General features: G+C 46.6%; 2 protein-coding genes across 4 annotated transcripts; one reads left to right on the top strand and one right to left on the bottom strand.

The window, feature by feature from the left end:
* Positions 1 to 2,177: 2,177 nt before the first annotated feature.
* CRB3 (crumbs cell polarity complex component 3) lies at positions 2,178 to 4,789 on the top strand. The gene is made up of 4 exons (XM_051971766.1): positions 2,178 to 2,570; positions 3,377 to 3,447; positions 3,777 to 3,920; positions 4,341 to 4,789. Exons 1-4 carry the CDS (start codon positions 2,249 to 2,251, stop codon positions 4,419 to 4,421), a joined length of 618 nt encoding a protein of 205 aa, XP_051827726.1. The 5' UTR covers positions 2,178 to 2,248; the 3' UTR covers positions 4,422 to 4,789.
* Positions 4,790 to 5,695: 906 nt separating this feature from the next.
* Positions 5,696 to 16,487, bottom strand: DENND1C (DENN domain containing 1C). Of its 3 annotated transcripts, XM_051971747.1 has the most exons (23): positions 16,338 to 16,487; positions 13,799 to 13,863; positions 13,598 to 13,641; positions 13,306 to 13,355; positions 12,942 to 13,061; positions 12,588 to 12,657; positions 12,423 to 12,503; positions 12,219 to 12,293; positions 11,564 to 11,617; positions 11,322 to 11,432; positions 10,682 to 10,782; positions 10,544 to 10,589; positions 10,365 to 10,466; positions 9,487 to 9,612; positions 9,100 to 9,201; positions 8,919 to 9,009; positions 8,736 to 8,776; positions 8,556 to 8,627; positions 7,896 to 7,940; positions 7,703 to 7,810; positions 7,497 to 7,573; positions 7,078 to 7,279; positions 5,696 to 6,234 (listed from the first exon to the last, which is right to left on the bottom strand). In XM_051971747.1, the coding sequence occupies exons 1-23, from the start codon at positions 16,352 to 16,354 to the stop codon at positions 5,845 to 5,847; spliced, it is 2,190 nt and encodes a 729-aa protein (XP_051827707.1). In that variant the 5' UTR covers positions 16,355 to 16,487; the 3' UTR covers positions 5,696 to 5,844. The 3 variants fall into 3 exon arrangements, with proteins under 3 accessions (XP_051827707.1, XP_051827706.1, XP_051827708.1); XM_051971746.1 differs by having other exon boundaries at positions 8,556 to 8,776; XM_051971748.1 differs by lacking the exons at positions 13,799 to 13,863; positions 16,338 to 16,487 and having other exon boundaries at positions 8,556 to 8,776; positions 12,588 to 12,736; positions 12,942 to 13,355.
* Between the last annotated feature and the right edge of the window lie 3,242 nt (positions 16,488 to 19,729).

The following is a 19,729-nucleotide window of genomic DNA, read 5'->3' as shown; positions in this document are numbered from 1 at the left end:
AGTGGAGTGGAAAGGGAGGGATGGTTAGACAAACTTTAAGATCATTGACAATTGAGCAGAGAATGATCTGTGGTAAGGAAACACTGGAAGCAGGGAGATCAATTGTTGGAATATTCCGGCTTGAGGTGATGAGATTCTGCATCAAAATGGTGGCAGTATCAGATCTAGAGAAGGGGCTACATTTGAGAAATATTGCAAAGGCAGAAACAACAGGATTTAGTTAATTGGAGGTTAGAGTGAAGACTTGAGAATGACATTTAGGTTTCCAGCTTCAAGGGTGGGATGATAATGGTGCTCTTAATCATATTAAGAGCGTTAGGAAGAGGAGAAATTGAGAGATATGATGAGTTCAGTTTTGGACATGCTAAGTTTAAGATGTGCACAGGACATCCAGTTAGAGATGACTTGTAGAAGAGAGCAGAGGGGCTATGTAGATAGCCTCAGTCCAAATAGTTTTTGGAATGCCACTGTGTGTACTCCTGGTACATGATATCATGGAAAGAATGCTGAATTTGGTATTAAGGTACCTGAGCCAGAATCCTACCCCTGCCACTGCCTGTTTGACATTGGGAAGTCATTTTAATCTTTCTGGGCTTGAATTTTCTTATCTACAAAATGAGGGTTTGGAGTAGATTTCTAAGGTTTCTTCAAGCTCTATTCAAAATCTATGAAATTATTCTCCTACATGCCACATAAAGGTGTGTCTCCACATAGGTGTTCTTCCATGAAGTCATATTTCCAAGACACAGTGCTTCTAGTTAATTTCCCCCTCCTTACAGGTGTGGCTCAGAGACATTTTCCTTTCCCCTTTATCATTATCCATTTGTTATTCTCATTCTCCAGTGGTTGCCTTGGTGATTCTTTAGTACTAGTGGAATATGGTGAATCCTCAGTCAGATAAATCTTGCTTACTTACATTTTCCCACATAGTTGTATTTCTTCTTACAGATGTGTTTTTATTCACTGATATGATTCATTCACAAGTGTGGGGGACATACCTATTAAACTCTCACTCATAACATTTGGGTCTTCCCAAGAAGTATGTGGTCCCTCTTAACAAGTCTTAACAAGTCTGTCCTTTATTTTAGGTGTTTCCTCCAACAAGTATGTTTCCATTACTATAAGCATGACCTCCTTCATGTTTTCCCTCTCCTTTGAAGTCATTTTTCAGTCATGTCTGACTCTTCATGACCCCTTTTGAGGGTTTTCTTGAAAAAAAAAAATACTGGAGTAGCTTGCTATTTCTTTCTCCAGCTCCTTTTATAAATAAGGAAACTGAAGCAAATGGGGTTAAATGACTTTCCCAGGGTCACATGGCTAATTAGTGCCTGAAGCCAGGTTTGAACTCGGGATGATGAATCTTCCTGCTCCAGGCTAACTATTTTGTCCACTGTGCCACCTAGCTTCCCTTCAGACTTCTTTAATAGGGTAGGTTTACTCTCCATTGGTGGTTCCCCCCTCCCCCCTTCTATTACAGGTGTATATTTCCCAGAAAGTGTATATGTCTCCAATATTTCTCCCTATGCACCAACAGGTGCATATTACAAATGTCTTTCCTAAAAATTGGTCTCTCCATTTAAAGTACTTCTCCTTCTGGGGATATCTACCCATTAAATTACAGTAGTGTGTTCTTCATTATGTTTTTACCTCATTAAAGATGTCTATTCTCCCAATACAAGTCTATGTTTTCCCCAACAGATATTTCTACATGTTTCCCATTACATATGTGTCCCCGCTATGGGTTCAATGCTCCATTGTAGGTGTATGCTCCCTAACAGCTGTATGTCCTCCTGCTACAGACATGATTTTCCCTACAGATTTATGTCCCCCACCCTCGACAGGTATGTCTCCTTAATAGGTGTTTCCCATTAGAGATGTATCTTGTATTACTGGAGTATGTGCCCCAATACAATTATTCTACCTTACAGGTGTGAGTCCTCTGTTACAGGTGTGTCCAAGTTAGCCCTGCCCCCTACCTGGGGCTCAGGTGCACAGACAGGAAGTTCGCTCCCCCTCCCAGGTGAGTGACTAAACTTTCCGGGTCACGTGATCGGGTGGAGCCGGCTGGAAACGAGAGAGGGACAGAAGGACTGACTGCCAGACTGAGGACCAGAGCTAAAAGCTGGCGCCAGGTAGGGGGTGGGGCAGTTCAGCCCAACTCTTCCCTTCCCTCAATTTCCCTCCTGGAACCCAAACCTTCTTCCGGGCCAAGATAAGTTAATCTTTAATTTCAAGCCGGGAAGAGCGGATGAGGGAGCTGGGAGGCGGGACTCGAGTTTCTTTTGGGCTGGGGGCACCTGCCCTGCAGGGATCCTGGGTCTGTCCCCTCCCTTTCCCCTCCCCCTCCTGGGGCCTTGGGCTCTCTCCTTTCTTCCCCTCTCCTTTCCCCTTCACAGTAGCCCGAGATGCAGTAGCCACCGGAGGTCCTGCAGTTTGGGAGCGGGAGCCAGGTCAGCCGAGGCATAGGCCTGGTTCGGTTCCCCAGGGGCCCATGGCGAGCAGCCCTGGCCTGGGCCTGTGCTTGGCACTGAGCCTGCAGCTATTGAACTCCCAGCCCGCCTTGGCCCCTAGTAAGTAACTTCAGGTACTGGTGCCTTGATCAGAGGTGAGAGCCAGGGTGCTTGGGTTCTCAACCTGAGAAGGGGGACAGATTAGAGGTAGAATTCCAGAGGGGATACCTTTCAGGATATATGATTAGAACTGGAGCCCAAGGACAGAGATCTCCTGTTTAGGAGGGTGGTGGTGGTGGTGGTGGTGCCTGGAGAACTGGGAGGTTGTCTTAGCTCGGTTTCCTAAGGATCGGTTTAGTTTGGAGAAACCAGCTGGAAGCCGGGACACTTGGATTCCCTCCTGGGAAAAGTCTTAGGATTTGTGTGCTGAGAGTAGGTAAGGCAGGATGCCAGGATATCTGGGGGAAGGGAGAAGAAGGTATTCAGAGCCAGAGGAATGGGAAGCTGGAGTTTGGGAAAGATGGGCTGGGGTTACATTCAATTTTTGTCCTCCTGGGTTCGGTCTGATCCATGTTGTGTCCGGGCAAAGTCCTTTAAAGGAAAGAGGGTGGAGCTTGAAGAGGGACTAGAGTCGAGGAAAACTGGGTAAGGGAAAATCTAGTTTCTGGACATAGGTATTCTAGGATCTTCGGCCAGCTGGAGCCTTCTTGGGGAGTGGCTGTAATCTTTCTACTAGTTTCGGGAGCCTGGGGGGGGGCGACTTTGGTGACTCAGGCACTCCAGGTCTAAGTAGTGAAGGCCACGCCCACAGCCTGGGGTTGAAATGGCCTGAAGGTGAGGAGGGAGGGAGGGGGCCATGGCTTTTAGTTTTTTGAATGTGACTGTCCGAACCCTTGGCTTCCCCCTTGCTCTCCTTTCTCCCGTAGACACTGACTACACTGGATATGAGAACAACACTGTTACCCCTTCCACAGCACCACCAGCCAGTGAGACCCTGGTGAGTTTGTGGCAGGGGAAAGAGTTTCCCTGGTAATATAGTATGATAAGGGGAGGCAGGAGATGTGGATATTAGTCCCTCAAAGACCTTGACCCAAATTCTCTTTGGGCCTTTATCTTCCCATCTGTAAAGTAGGATGGGAGTGGGGTGGGACCTGGTGTTCCCTGGCAGCTCAAACTGTTCAATATTGTAATCTGTCCAACCCTGACCCTTTTAATAGAGAAATGTGGCAACTGGAGGAGGAGGGGAGGGAGGTGTGGAGATAAGGGGGGAAGGGATTGAAGATCCTGCATGCCTTGTCAGTGGGTGACTCCCCTCCTTCCCCCTAGTCCCAGGGTGCAGTCACTGCCATCATCACTGTATTCTCAGTCCTGGGTATCCTCCTCCTGGTAGTGGCACTGGTCCTGCTAGGCCGGAAGCTTCGTGAGAAACGCCAGACAGAGGGCACCTACCGGCCCAGCAGTGAAGAGCAGGTGGGTGCCCGGGCTCCACCACCCCCCAACTTGAAGCTTCCCCCTGAGGAGCGGCTCATCTGAGCACTGCATCCCCCCTCTTCCTGCACGTAATCCCATGTCCCATTTCTGGTTTGGGACTTGCTTGACATTGGGCATTCAACCACGTTGACCAGCCCCTTCAGGGAGCATCTGGAGTGACGATGAGGGCTTCAGATGCCAGGGCCTGGTAGGGAGTGGGCAGGGGGACACTAAGCTGCTGGCCATGGCCGCCTTCACTGCACCACCAAGCTTGTTGCAGACTTTTGACTTTGGTCTGTGGACATTGGCCTGGAGCTGGCGGCTACTTCTGCTTCTCCTGACTGGAACTATGGTGGCCACCTGGCCTTCTCCCCTGATGACCTGCTCCTGCCTTTCAACCCTGATCTCCTTGCCTTTCAGTTATCTCACGCGGCTGAAGCAGCCCCAGGGCCCCAGGACTCGAAGAACAAGGCGTGGGGCTGGGTGTCCTGCTGGGGTTAGGGTGTGTGCAAAAAGCCTGGATCCCCTTTCCCTTTGTGGGGAGAGGCAGAGACTTGGGTGGGTACCCACCCTGAGTTCCCCTTCCCCCTCCCCAGGCCATTTGATTAACATTCCACCCTCCCAAACACCACTTAACTCTCTCAGGACTAACCTTCCCTTCCTGGTGAATAATAATAGGTATTTGTACTGAAAAGGAAGTGCTTGGAAAAGTCTTCCTCTCCCTACCCCCTTTCCCCGAAACTTATGTATCTGGTCCCTTCTTTTTTCCTCTCTCTCTCCCAGACCACTACCTTCTATTCCCTAGTTGTCCCTGAGAGGGGCTGCTTGATTTGTATTTTTTATAAAGATGGTCATAAGGTCAAACACAAGATTTTATCGAGTAGTGGTTGGGGTGTGGGGCTGATGCCCTGGGGTAATGGCGGGTAGTAATTAAGTTTTTCCTTCCACACATCGGCTTGCCTGATTGCTCAAGTCCCTAATTCTTTTACTAGTGAAAGCAAACAGTCCCAAAGAGTTTGTAACTAGGGTTTGATGCGGGAGACCTTGGAGGGGTAAATGGGAATAGTAACTGAAGTTTCTCTGGTGGTTTTAAAGCTTGCAGAATTCTATACCTACATGATCTAAAGCTTAAGCACAACTTCATGAAACAAATGCCCAAAGTGTCAACATTGATTTTATAGATGACAAGATGTTCAGATGTGGTATCACATATAGTTTAGCTAGGCCTTCCTGGCTCCAGATCTAGAACATGCTAAGCCATTTAGTTTTGATGAGGGCTCTGGTGCCAGTTGTTTTACTAGCCGCTTGAAAGTGGGCCTCAGTTTTCTCAGATGGAAAAGTTTATTTGCCAGGGGGCACCATAGGCACAAAGTGCTGTCCTGGCATTGAGAAAACTTAGCAAGTTTAAAATCTGGCCTCAGACACTTACTGATGTGTGACCCTGGGCAAGTTGCTTAATCCTGTTTGCCTCAGTTTCCTCATCTGTAAAATGAACAGGACAAGGAAATGGTAAACCACCACCTTAAACAAGAAAACTCCAGGTAGTGTCACAAACAGTTGGATGTGACTGAAAAACATCGCCAAACTGCAAACCCTTTGTTTCCAGGGGATACAGCTGAAACAACCCAAATTTCCAAACTTCTCATTCTGTGATTCTGGCATGTCCCTCATCTGGAGGAACTAACATCTGGCTGGGAAGGTCTTAGGGATGCCAAGTGGCAGAGCTTGGCATATGTATGGAACAATCCTGCCTCGGGAGTGAGGATGGAGACCACTGGCACTGGACAAAGTTTTATTGGGGAGGCTTCAAGGCCTAGGATGGGACTTGGTACAAATGTAATTGATAATGTATGGGAGTGGGAGGAGATGGAAATTAATAATGAATTTTTTTATTCTCAGCATGCCCTGAGCCAAGGAATTACCCCTAGCCCTCAAATCGCTTTTTGAGCTGAGCTACCCTGGGCTGAATGGAGACCCCCTCTCTGAGGCGTGGGGGTACTCTAGGAGTGTCCTGGGGAACTGGCACAGGGCTAGGAGGCCTGTACTCTGCACAGATGTTGGGTATCTCTGGCTCTACAAAAACTTGGGAGGACTGAGGTACAGCAAAGGTCCCACAGGGCGGCAACTGTGGCTCTTGTAATTCTTCCTCCTCAACCAGGAGTTGCTGATGGCTTGAGGAAGGGACTTGGGGGGCTACAGTCTCCATGGAGGGATGAGAAGTCTTGGGTTCTTCCAACCCCTGACTGAGAGGAGCTGCAGTAGGCACTGTGGGGGACAGCAATTGTTCCTTTGAATTTTCTTCTTCCAGAAGTATCTGGGGGAGAGACAGGGTGGAGAAAAATCAGCTGAACCGAAGTAGAAGGCAGATCTGATGGAGCACTTGAGATAGAGCCAAACTTCTTAACTCTTCCTGTGAAATTGGCTTCCTGGAGCGATTGGATTGTAAGGTTCCCCTCTACTAAAAATGTATGACTACTAAGTGGGGACAAGAGTCTTAGAGATGAAAGAAACTAGAAAATCATCTAGTCCAATCTCATTTTGTAGATGAATCCGGTATAGCTGTGTCTCTATAGAAGTTGAGTTTTGTCCAAGATCACTTTACCAAGTGCTAGAATTTGCAGCTTCTTGAACTTTTTTCATTCATGACCCCTTTTCACCTCAGAAATTTTTACTCGACCCCGACTCAGGTCTGAGCATATTTTGATTGTATTTTGTGGCATGAGGGTATGTGCAGTGTAAAATGAACATGTGTATTCAGAACCAAAGCTTCAGTGAAACTGAGCGATGCAACATGGCCAAGCACTGCTAGAGACACCTCAGATTCAATGTAAGTTTGATTTTGTGTTCACTTTTGGTTGTTGGTGCTTTCAGAAACCTTTTACTGTTGCCAAATTTTTTGCCAATCCCACATTGTTACATGACTGGTGGTGACCCACAGTTTAAGAAGCTTTAAGCTAGATGACCTATGAAATCTCTAGTAGTTATGCTATGCATTATTGTTTAAAGGTAGAAAGTCAACTAGAAATTTTAGGAGCGTGACCCAGAGAACTGATGGAATCAATGGATTTAGTGCCACTCCTCCCTCATCTTTGGGAGAACCCATTAAGTGAGGTAAACAGTCTAGTGGCTGAGCTGGAGGCTCTACAAGGGGACTCACCAAGTTGAAACAGCTGCTCTGGTCTAAGTGGCAGCTGTCCAAGCTATGGCTGGGGTACAGACCAGGGGATTCTCCAGGCCCAGACATCCCGATGCTGAGGTTGTCAAGGATCTCCCCAAGCAGGTCCAGTTCTCCTGAGCCCAGGAAATTGCTGTCGAAGTCATCTTGTCCCCAGGGTTCCTTGAGCCCAGACAGAGACTCCCTGAGGGAGGAGAGAGAACTCAACTTTTTCTTTAAATTTATTTAGTATTTTTCCCCAGTTAGATTTAAAACAGTTTTTTTTACATTTGTTTTTAAAACTTTTTGAGTTGCAGATTTTCCCCCTTTTCCTCAGCCTCTATTAAGAAACTACCTGTGAAGTTATGTAAAACATTTTATTCCCAAATCTAGAATCCCAGGCCCAGAAGAATCCAACCTACCTTTGTTCCTCTCTCCCAGGTACCTCGTCCTCAGGTCGGGATTGGGACCTTCGGTGGCGGGGACGCAGAGGCCTGGACTAGAAAGGATATATTGGGGAGGTTAGCATTTCCCAGACTTTTTCCTTCAGGGTGTAAAGTGGCCCTTGGGTTTTGATCATGTATCCATATGGGGATCTGTACATGTCGGTAGTCTGGTGGTCCTTTACCTGGCCAAAGTGGTGGGTGATGGGTAGACGATGTTGAAGACATTCAGAGCGGTTTTCTAGGGTTGGGACTCGAAGAGAACCCCACCTCTGCAGCAAGGGGTCACTATCCTGTGGGGGAAAGGAGACTTGTAAACCAATAACCTTGTCTTTACCCCCACTTCCAGGCCCTCCAGTTAGTCCCTCTCAGTTTTACCTTGTACTTAAGCCTATTTTGTACTCCTTTGAGTCCAATCTTGGCCTGGGGATGGAAAAAAGAAAAGATGTGGTCTTAACTAATGGCTAACATTTTGAAGCCCTTTTTTAAAGTCTGCAAAGTAAATTACATTCCGTCATTTCATCCTGACGGCAAGGGAAGATAAGGTACATTCCGTCATTTCATCCTGCCGACAAGGGAAGATAAGGAGTTTACTGGTATTACCCCCATTTTACAGATGAGGAAACTAGGTGACTTGCCCGGTCTCTCCTGTGTGGGATTTGTCTCTAGGTCTCAATGCTTCCCAACCCAGTACTGTTGAACCTTGCCCTAGCACCAAAATTTAGCGGGTGCAAGAATGTAACACGATACTCTGCAGTTTTAAATTTTGTTACATTCCCTTTGTTGAAACATAGTCACTATTTGAACCAGCTTGGAAACTAGTTAGCAAGGAATCTATCAGATTGTACCACATCCATGTCTATTGGGTGAGCTCCTCCCCTTCCCTGGTGTTGACTCCCTATCCTGGGCTTTGGGTCCCTCCTTGCCCCTGAGCCCTATATGCAAGTATTCTCCCAAGATTCTCTGCCCCCACCCAGCACCCAGCTTGGCACCTAACCCTGATGCCTGCTGCCCCACCCCCATCTCCTTGGTGCTTACGGATTGGTACATGTTCCTCACGGCTGGCTGGGTTTTGGCCTTCACAGAGTGCAGCAGGGCTCCTCCACCTTTCTGGAGATGGATATAGGAGAGGCTCATTGCCGGTAGTGGTGGGGGAAGAGGACAGGGAGATTTAAGAAATACAGAGCAAAGTTGAGACCCTGGGGGAACTTTCCTTACTTTCAGATTATCTGCCCAGAGCTGATAGGATCGCAGGTTTCCTGGTTTGGGGGAGAAAAAGACTTTGGCCAGCAGTGTAATGACTGGTCTATTCCCCATTCCTCCCTTCCAGCCCCAGTCTGAGGCTGGGAACCGCGAACCTGGATCCTGGGATCACCAGGGGCTGGGACCCTAATGTCTCACCTGAGGCCAGGCCATTGCTAGTGATCTCCTGTTCAAACAGGTCTGAGAATCCTTCACCAGAACTCAGTTTCTCAAGGCGCTCATCTATGAACTGGGGAGGGACAATCAGTCGGGTTTATACCAGCCCTGGCACTTGGGGATACCCCTTTCTCCTGTGCTTACTTCTTTGGCCTGGATATACCTGTTTGAAGAGTTGGAGGTGGATGGCATTTTGTCTGAAGGTTTGTAAGGGTCCTGGCTTCTGAGCTACAAAAACTTCTTCTTTGAACTTCATAGGTTGTCCCTGGGGGGTGGGGAGGGGGAGAGATTGCATCCTAAAATACCTTTCCCATCTTCATCCTTTCACCTTCTTGATCAGTACCCCAGTCAAAGGGGTAGCCCTTTGACTGCACCTCACCACTGCCACCCAGTTGAGCTGACTAAAAGGAAAGTAATAGAATCCAAGAATCCCTTTCTCTTGGTATCCTTGACTACACCTCATGGCTTCTGCGCCTCAGGAGTTTTGTTCTCCAAACCTCAGTAGTCTAATCACCCTCCCCAGGGCCTGGGCATTTGGATGTCTGCTCACGGGACTGCAGATCAGTGCATCTCTGTAACCACCAAACAGCATAGCTTGGGCCCTCAGGAAGAGTCGGGAGACCCCATCACCAGCAGCCAAAGCTTCCTTTCTTAGCCTTAGTCTCAGAAGAGATACCTGGTCCAGAAAAAGGTAGAACAAGGGAACCTGAGAGGGATCATCTTTCCCCTCTTCCCCGCAGGTGCAGGGTTCAGCCCCCAGAACATAACACTGTCACAATGCATTTGGAGACTAAGCGAAAGGTCCTTGAGGTGGTTTATAAAGAACTTGGAATGATAGAGCCATTCAGGAAGCCTAGAATGTCGGTGTAAAAGGCATCTTTTTGGACTGGGAGCTGTAAAGGACTATGGAGATTTTTCAATACTACACCCTCAGTCTGCATAGGGAAACAAGTCCTAAGAAGTTAGAGAAGGGGCCTAAGGCTATTCAGGATAGCAAAATCAAGATTTGAAGTCAGATTTTTGACTCCAGTTCTCTCTCCCTCATACCATGCTTCCCTCATCAAATCCAACCTCCCTATTTTACAGAAGGGGAAGTTGAGACCTGGGGTGTAAATGAATAATGGTTTCCTCAAGGTTACACCTTGAATTCAGAACAAAAAAGGGCAAGAATTTAGGATTCCTGACTCCTAGCCTATTATTTCAGCAACTTGTAGATAGTGCCTCATTTTCTAGGAACATGAGGGAAGACCAACTAGACGGGGGTCCCTGGGAGTGTTTTCCATCTTGCTCATTATTGTAAAAGGATAGTGATGTATATATGCCCTACCTGCCCCCAGATAAGTTTGGAGTGGGATGATACTAGATGGGAAATGGTTGTCAAAGACAAAGGGAGCCTTGAAGGAAGTCACAGGGAAGGTAAGAACTGACCACATCAGGGGGTAGTGTATCCACATCCTGGAATGGTGACTCCAAGGTGTTTGTGTCCACATTCAAGATGACCACATCCTCAAGGCCCTTGTCCCGCACCCTCTGAGGGGAGAGAATCAGGTTGCCCTCTGGTTTCTGGGTCTGAGAGAATCAACTGTTTCTTTACTTCCCAGACTCACCTCAATAAGGCTGGTGTGGACACCAATGAGGTAAGGCATGGGGGCACTGCAGGTAGAGGAAGAATGACTTAGGTGAGATAAGGAAGGGAAAGCTAGCTCCAGGAGATCACCATGCTCACGGCCTGCCAATTTCCTTACCAGCAATAGTCCAACAAGTGGGGGGGTAGTGTGGGGATGAGTATGTGTTCCCAATGCATAGGATACAGCAAGCCACAGGATGCATGAACGCAGGCTGTCAGCTGGGAATGATGGAGATCCAAAGAGGGAGTTAAGGGCCCATCGTCTAACTGTACAGGCTCCCACAGAGTCTGAAGACTCCTGTCCTCTCCTCCTTTCCTCTAGTGTTTCCAGAACCAAATTCCTTCCATTTCACATTCACTCCCTATCACACCAGCCCAGAGTTAATTTCCCATCCATAGATCTGCTTTCCCTTCATACTTGTCCCTTCTCCTAGACTCCTGGTACAAATATCCTTGTTCCTATTCTCCTATATTCAGAGATACTCGTATCTCCATAAGTTCTGGGCCACTGGACCTTTTCTCTAGCCCAGAGGTTCTCCAGTAACCTGGCTTTGTGTTCTCTTTCCCACCAAAAGGATCCTGAATTCTAGTCCTCCCTCTGACCCCAGAGACTCAGGGCCCTTATAAGACTGCCATCAGTGTCGAATTTTCCCAGCCCCTGAATTTGCATCCCTATTCCTTTGTTGCTTAGGATCCCATTGCCCTAATCTGTGTTCCATCTTCAAGCCAGTTGAGGACAGAATAGAGCTGGGTCTCACAGTGCTGAGTTTGCTGGCGGTGAGCAGAACTCTACGCTCACTGAGCAGAGAGCTATAGAGGCCCACGATGTTCTCTGAAGCCACAGCCACCACCAACTCGGTCAGGTTCCTCTGTGAATAGATGAATAGACAAGGGACAGCAGTGCCAGTTGGGCTTGAAGCCCCTTGTCTCTGGCCAGTCCAAGTTCCCATCCTTGCCCCTGCCCATCCTAGTCTTGCTCCCTGGTTGAACCACAACTCACATTTTCTGGAATGGAAGGCAAGCATCCAGAATTTGGAGCAATGAAGCAGGAAAGCTGAGGTTGGGAAGAATATCAAGGTTTTAGATCAGGCTCCTTCTTGACTTCCAGATCTCCAAAGGAATCCAGCTTCCCCATAATTTTCTCACCACTCCCTTCCTGATTACTCCTGGCTTTTGTTATCAGATCTCTCCAAACCAACCAGACCCTCCACTTGATCTCTCCTGGCTTTCAATACCAACTTTTGAAATGAGCACGCCACTCCCAACAAATTTCCACACAATCCCCATGGAGTTTCCCAAGGTTATGCTATTTTGTTTACATCAAAATACTTCATTAGATCCTACCAGGTACTAGGTCCTATTTTGACAGCTATCAGATTTCCTGTCAAGAGCTAGATAATTGGGGATAGCTAGGTAGTTCAGTGGATAGAGCACCAGCCCTGAAGTCAGGAGGACCTGAGTTCAAATCTGGTCTCAGACACATCCTAGCTGGGTGACCCTGGGCAAGTCACTTAACCCCAATTGCCTCAGCAAACAAGTAAAAAAACTAGATAATTGGATCCCCCCTGGGATGCACTATATTATCTGCAGTTTCCTAGATGCTTTGCTCCTTGCCCCCAGACTCCAATTCCTACCCCAACCCTTTCCCAATTCACCAGTTGGTTGGTCCCAGGTGCAGGAGGCAGAGGACTGGGGTGAGTGGTAATTTTCAGCTTGCCTTCCTGCAGGTCCTGAAGGTGCACATTGAGAGGTAGGGATGAAGAATGGAGCCAAGGCACTTTTCCACTCCAACCCACAAAGCTGGCTACCCCATTACTTTAAAGTAATAGAGACTCTGTGTTCCAGAATGGGATACGTACCAGAGACAGCCCCAAAGAGGCCTCTGGCTCAGGTACTGGATGTAGATACAAGGTAGAGAGAAGTTCTTCAGCCTCAGAGACCTATGAGTGGAGGCAAGGTCACGCAGGGAAATGGGGACAAGCAGACAAGTGGAGATGGGGAGTGGAGAGGAAAAGGGGCCTTACCTGATTCTGGGCTAACAGATCCCCAACATTGTTGAGCAGTTTGTAGAAAACCTCAAACCAGGGCAGATCACTGAGGGGAGAAGGGGCAGCTGGCTCTGGGGTGGAGCAGGATTCCATCCCCCTTCCATCCCAGCCCCTGGGTGGGGGGGCTGGAATAGAACATTTGAGCTGGAAGGAGCCTTAGAGAATGTCATTTGGGCATGTTCCTCTCCACCCCCCAGCTTTTGACAGATGGGTCTCTGAGAGGGGATGGGCACCTACCCAAGTTGCACAGCTAATCTGTGACAGAACTAGGGACACCCTAGGCCTGCTGGTCCCCAGCCCATCACTCACTCCCACCCTTTACCCTCCAACCTGAGTATGCAGAGGCAGCTTTTGGCACTGGTACCCAGGCGGCAGAAGCCAAATCTTCGGCTCCCAGCTAAATCGGTGAGGACGAAGGTGAAGTGCTGGGCAGCTAGAGTGTGGCCTGCCCTGGTGAACGTGGGAGGGAAGGAAGGAGAAGCTGCTCAATGCCTCTGCCCCACCTCATGCCACCTCCCAGGCCCCCTCACCCACAGCAGAGCTCAAATTCATCCCAGCCATCAGTCTCTCCTCTGTCCCTCCCAGCCTCAGTCTCCCTTTGTCCTGTTGTTCCCTCTGTCTCTCTGACTGTATGGCTTTGGGTCTTGATGTCTCTTGTCTCTCTGTGGATCTTTCTCCATTTTTTTCTCCTCACCTCTCCAAGTCGAAAGGGAAACAGAATTTGGGTACCGTTTGCATTAATTCCTAGGGATGGAAACAGTGAGGGCAGCATGGCCAGGGGCAGGGTTTGAGGGATGGAGGGTGGAGAAGATCCAAACCTGGACATAGAGGCCTCTTTACACCCTTCCCCACCCCATCAGGGCCTGGATATCTGGGTCTGTTGTCCCTCCCCCATCCCTTTCTTTGGTTGGGGTCCCCCCAGAGGAAGAAAGGGATGGGATGGTAGGGCTGGAACCCTGGCTTCTGGGATATGGATGGGCACATACCTGATCACAGAAATCCTTAGGGAACTGGCGCAAGATGGGGGGTGCTGCAGGGACAGCAGGTTTGTAAGCTCTTGGTCTCCCAAATAACCCAGTCTATCCTGTTGCCACCCTCACCATCAGCTCAAGGAGCCTCACCATCTCTGCTCCTTTTTCCTACCCTCATCTTAACCCTAAAGACTGAATGGAACTCCCTCAACTTACCTTCCTGCAGGGAGGTGGGGTAGGCAGCCTCAAAGAACCAAGCAAATATGTTCTTGGGATCCTCCCTGGGGAACAAACAGGGGTAGGCGGGCTAAGAGTCCAACAACTCAGGTAGCCTGTGTGTGTGTGTGTGTGTGTGTGTGTGTGTGTGTGTGTGTTTACCTGCTTATCTAGGAATCTCTGGGTAACACACTAGTCAGAATGCTGAACTTGGAGCCAGGAAGTATTGAGTTTGAACCTTTACTAGCCAGGGCAATTCATTTAACCTCTCTCACCATCAGTTAGGGGGCAAAATGGATAAAATGCCATGCCTGAAGTCAGGAAGAAAGACCTGAGTTGAAATCCAGCTTTAAATATTTAGTTGCTCTGTGTGCCCTTGGGCAAATCACAACCCCTATTTGCCTCAGTTTCCTCATCTGCAAAATGAGGATAATGACAGCATCTCTTTCAGAGGGTTGTCATGAAGACCAAATAATATAAAAATGGTAACGTTCTTAGACTAGTGCCTGGCATATAGTAAGTATTATATAAACGTTAAATATGTAAAATGTTAGTCTGTAAAATGGGCATAATAATGTATTTATCTCCCAGGGTTGTTATGAGGATTAAGTGAGGTAACAGAAATTTCTTTGTAAACCTTAAAGTATTTGTGTGTGTGTGTGTGTGTGTGTGTGTGTGTGTATGTTTCTGTATCAACTCTATGACTTACTACTAGTATGATACTGGACAATTAATAACATTAATCCATTAAATGTGTATCAATTGCCTACTTTATATAGAGCATTTATGCAGCTTTGGGTGATCAATCAAAGTCTAAATAACACATAGCCCCTTAAGGTCTTATAAGTCTAATTAAATAAGCCTTAAGGGCTTAAGGTCTAATAGAAAGATATGATTCACAAACATAATGATAATCCAAATAATACTTGATAAATGCATTAAAGACTGGAGGTACAAAGGACTGACGTGCAAACCAGGGTGAAAAATAATTATTAACAAGAAGAATCAGGAAAGGTTCATGGAGAAGGCAGCATTTGAGCTGGGCTTTATGGGATAGTTAGGAGGTAAATGGTCAAAGAGGGAAAGAGAGCAAGGATTTTCCAGGGATAGGAAGCAAAGTGAGCAGAGGCTCTGAGATCTTTGGACCTCCGTTTCTTCATCTGCTAAATGAAGAGGTTGGGCTAGATGGTCTTTCAACTCCAAATCCAAATCACTGTCCACACATATTTCTGTATCTGTCCCCCTCTAAATCAAACAGACCCCTCCCAAGCTCAGACCCTCATTCCCCCTCACCTGGCTCTTTCAGTGGCCTCCCCCGGTCTCCCTTCATGCCTCAAGTCTCTCTTTGTTTCAATTTAACCTTCACAAATCTGCCAACATGATTTTCCTGAAGCATGGGTCTGATGGGTCTACTCTATAAATTCCACATGCTCCTTATACCCTAGAAAATCAACGTTTGATATTTAAAGTTCTCAACAACCTGGCCCAACTAACCTTTCCAGTCTTTTTACATATCACCCCCCCCAACCCCCACTCTGCTTCCTCTTCAATCCAACCAAACTGGTCTTCTTGTTCCTCACAATTGAAGCTTCACCTCCTGTTGCTATCCCTATGGTCTACATACCTGCAATGTCCTTCCTCCCCACCTCCATCTCCTGGAAAACTTCATTTTTCTTCCAGATTCAGTTCATGTTCTCTTTGGTATGAAGCCTTCAGGGTCACCTAAGCTGCTGTGTACCTCTCTCCCCTTCTTGAATCTATTTTGTATAAATAGCTATATATGCTTTATATATATACTTTACCACCTCTTTTGAATGTAAGCTTTTGTTTTTCTCTTTGTGTATCAATACCTAACAGATGCCTGACATATCTAGCAGGTACTTAAATGCTTGTGGAGTGATTGACTGGTGTGTGTCCCTGGGTCTCTGTGTCTTTTATCTGTCCTCATACACAGAATCTCTTGCTGACTGCACTATTTCTGGGAAGGCACAAGACATTTGGTCCTCTTCTCCCCATCATCTATCCCCCAGTGGTTACCTGCTAGGATAACAGAAAAGCCAACCGAAGTGAGGAAGAAAGGAGGTATTAAAACAAAGAAAAATAAACACAAAAAGGAAGAGATATATGGAGAGGGGGGTAGGAGAAGGGGAAGAAAGAGAGGGAGAAAGGGAGGGGGAGAGAGAAAGAAGGAGAGGAGGAGTAAGAGGGAGAAGGAGAGGAAGAGAGAAAGATGAAGGGAAATAGGGACAAGAAGACAGAGACACACAGAAACCAGACCAGCAGAGACAGAGAAGCCTATAGAGACAGATCCAAAGGCTGAAGGGGAGTTGAGATGATGGAAGCTGCAGAGGAAGATTTTGAAGTGTATTTAGAATTGTTTTTTCTTAGGTTTGTGGCCAGTTTATTCTGTTCTCTATCATCAGATCTGTTCCCTCTCTTCCCCCATTTCCCCCATAGCCCAATACAGAAGCACTCTCTCATCTCAAGTCCTTACCCAAAGGCTATTTTTAAGGAATATGGGGAGATGCCTGGGTCTTACTTGATATCGGATCCCATGGTCCCCCTGCTGAATGGGTGCAGCACAATGTGGCCAGGATAGATGTCCCTGAGGGTCCCTACAGGGGCCCGTGCTGAGGCAATGAGCCAGGGGTGCTGGGTGCTGGGCCTTTTCTTCTTCCTGTGTGGCTTAGAGAGGAAGTCTGCTGGGTGACGTCCCCCGGAGACAACTCTCCCCTCCCTTGCTAGCTTTACAGAACCCAAGCACACTGCCTCCTAGTCTCCCCCATGAGGAAGTGGGACTGAGGAGTAGTTTCTGGGTCCAGATCAGAGCTGAAGTAACTGGAGGCCAGCATCGCACCTTTTGGGCAAAGTTGGGCACCTGCTAGTTGAATTTCTATAGTTCCTTGGAAATGATTTACTGAGATTCTCCTACCTGTCCAGAGAACTTCCTTCCCTCCCTTTCTTCCGGCTTCCTTCATCCTCCTCTATTCCTCCATCTCTCTATCCCTACTCCTCCGTCCCTCCTCCCACTGCCTTTTCGGACAACTCACCATCCAAGCACAGGAAGACCACTAGAGGGAGTCTTGAGTTATATAGTGGGGAGAAACACAAAATGAGGTACTTAAGAGATACACAAATAAACACGTACCTTCCCATCATTTCCTGTTCCTCATGGGGAGAAACAGTGAGTATGAGCATGCACACAGCACCACAATTCTGATACCAGGGATAGATTTGTCAGGAAGCCGGCAGCTGTTGGACATGGACAGAACCAGAGACCAGGTTCCTGTTCCCAGAACTGCAGGTATCCGAAGTGGCCAACAACACTGGATTTATTCCAACCGACCTATGTTCCAATTATGTTGTTCTAGAGAGACAGGAATGGAACTGAGTCCAAAGTGTGTGTGTGTGTGTGTGTGAGAGAGACAGAGAGAGAGAGAGAGAGAGAAAGAGAGAGCAAGAGAAGGAGAGAGAGAGACAGAGAGAGAGAGAGAGAAAGAGAGGGAGAGAGAGGAAGAAAGAGGAGAGAGAGAGAAAGAGAAAGAGATCGAGATCCTGCTGGGAAGCATGCTTAGGACCTGGCTAGTGAGAACATCAGGGAGAAGAGATTGGGGTGGAGTGGGGTGAAAGAACTCTGGATCTACTGTACTGGATCCGGTTCCCCTAAATTTGCTCCCTCTTTGAATTAATTCACTCAGTTTTGGGAATCCTGCCCTGGGCCTGACTTATGTTTATTGATAACTGAATGAGTGCAAGATTTCCTAGCTCACTATATCTAGCCAGATGCCTCATCCGGATAGACATGATCATCTTGCTATTCACCCTCTCAAACAGGCCAGGGCAGCCTCTCTATATTCTTTCCATTCCTTGCTCTGAATAAAAATCAAATCAACACTACTGTTGCTTTTGTAAAGGGCATATTTAATGAACTGCTTCATGACTCTAATCACAATCCCTGCAACTGTACAGACCAAAACTACTTTGTCTAATCAACAATTCCTTATATCCCTAGATATGTTATCTTCCCCCATTAGAATATAAATTCCTTGAAGATATGGACAGTCTCACTCACCTTAGCACTAAGCACAGTGTCTGCCATATTGTAAGTCTTAATACATACTTTTTTATTCATTCATTCACCAAAGAGAGAGAGGAGGAAAATGTATTCAATGAAAAGTCTAATTAAAGAAAGGAAAATGACCCATATGTTAAAAAAAAAAAAAAAGATATCAGCCTTTTTAATTCTAGCCAAAAGTTTAAAACTAAGGAGGTGTCCTACTGGATATGGCTAAACAAACTGTGGTATATCATGCTATATTATTGTGCCTATATTAGACAGTTCCAAGGAAACTTGGAAGACTTTATGAATGGATGCAGAGCAAAGTGACCAAGAAGTAGAAGACTATATCTCAAAAGAAACATTGTAGAGCTAAACAACTTTGAAAAACTTTAAAACTCTGATTAACATGAAGATAAACCAGAAGAATGCTGTTGAGACATGTCACTCCTCTCCTGTCAAGCTTGATAAACTGAAAGTTTGGGGACACATTTTCAGATGTGGTGAATATGGGAATTTGTTTTGCTAGAATATACATGTATCAAAAATTTTTATTTTGCCTTTCCTTTTCTTCTTAATTTAATTTAGTAGGGGAAAGTGGTGGTGGGGAGAGATTATAAAAGAATAAGTAGCAGTGTCATCAAACCCATCACGTTGAGAAATTTTATACCAAAAACAAGCCCACCCAACACATTCCTGTATCATAGCTACTTTTATAAGTTACATCTATGTGTGTTCATTATTTTTTATTTAAGATTGCCCTCTGTGTTAATAAAATTGCAATTAATTATAGAAAAAAGAAAATTCTTGCTTCAGGGAGATGGAAAATCCCCCAAACATTCATATTCAATTTGATCTGGAGTCTCCTAAAGTATGCACATGTATTATATATTTGTGTACATATATATGTGAATGCAAATACATGTACTTACATGTATACATGCATCTAAGTCTGCTCTTATTTTCAAAGTGGATTGTTTAAAGTCACTTGCTCACATACCAGTTTGACTCTCCGGTATGGCAAGGTAAAACATTAGCCAGCGGAAACCAAGGCACAAGTGGGTAAAGTAGTTGACCTTTATAAAGTCCCTTCCAGTTGCAAAACCTATGATCTCTCTTTTCTCACAAAGCCATCAGCTTAAGGAATGGGTAGGAAAAACAAACAATTTTGTGGATTTGCAAAAATGTTCTTCCACTGCTCTGAATCACAAATAATACCATTTGTCAGGGACCCAATGTATCTGTTTCCGTGAATTCTCTCAATATTTATACTGTTAAATAAGGATTTTATTTTTTTAAACGTGTGCTCTCAGTGGTATTAAGAGGTAGAAGACCTGTGAATCTTGGTTCTCTTGCTGACTACCTGTGTAATCATAAGCAAGTCTCTTCATTTAGTACAATGTAGAGACTGGACTAGATTCTTTCCAGCATTGAAATCCATGATAACTCAATAACTGGAACTTAAAGGCAGCTAAAGTGTAAGAAGCCAGGGGCCATGAGAGTCTATGCTATCGCTACTCCCACAAACCTGGGGTCCTTCGGTGTTTTATAGTCAGCCCTTCTCTAGGCTTCTGCCCTTTTCAGCCCTGCCTCTCTCCTAAGGGAGCATGATGGGGATTGGTGTCAGGTGACCAGGCTCATGGCCTCGGGCTATTTTGAGCAGGGTGGGGCAGGTCATGCTCTCTAGCCCAGCTGCTGGCTGGGCACAAGTGCCAGGCCCCAGATATGGATTGGGGGACAGGCACAGACTTCCCTGGACAATGGGGGAAGGAGATACTTCCCTATCCAAAGGGCCTATAATCCACTTCTCTACACCAGTCTTCCTCCTCATAAGCCCACGTACCTCCATCCAAAGTAAGAATTCTCCACACAAG

The sequence above is a fragment of the Antechinus flavipes genome, chromosome 1, assembly GCF_016432865.1.
Source record: "Antechinus flavipes isolate AdamAnt ecotype Samford, QLD, Australia chromosome 1, AdamAnt_v2, whole genome shotgun sequence".
Lineage (NCBI taxonomy): Eukaryota > Metazoa > Chordata > Mammalia > Dasyuromorphia > Dasyuridae > Antechinus > Antechinus flavipes.
This window is presented reverse-complemented; position numbering and strand designations above follow the sequence as displayed.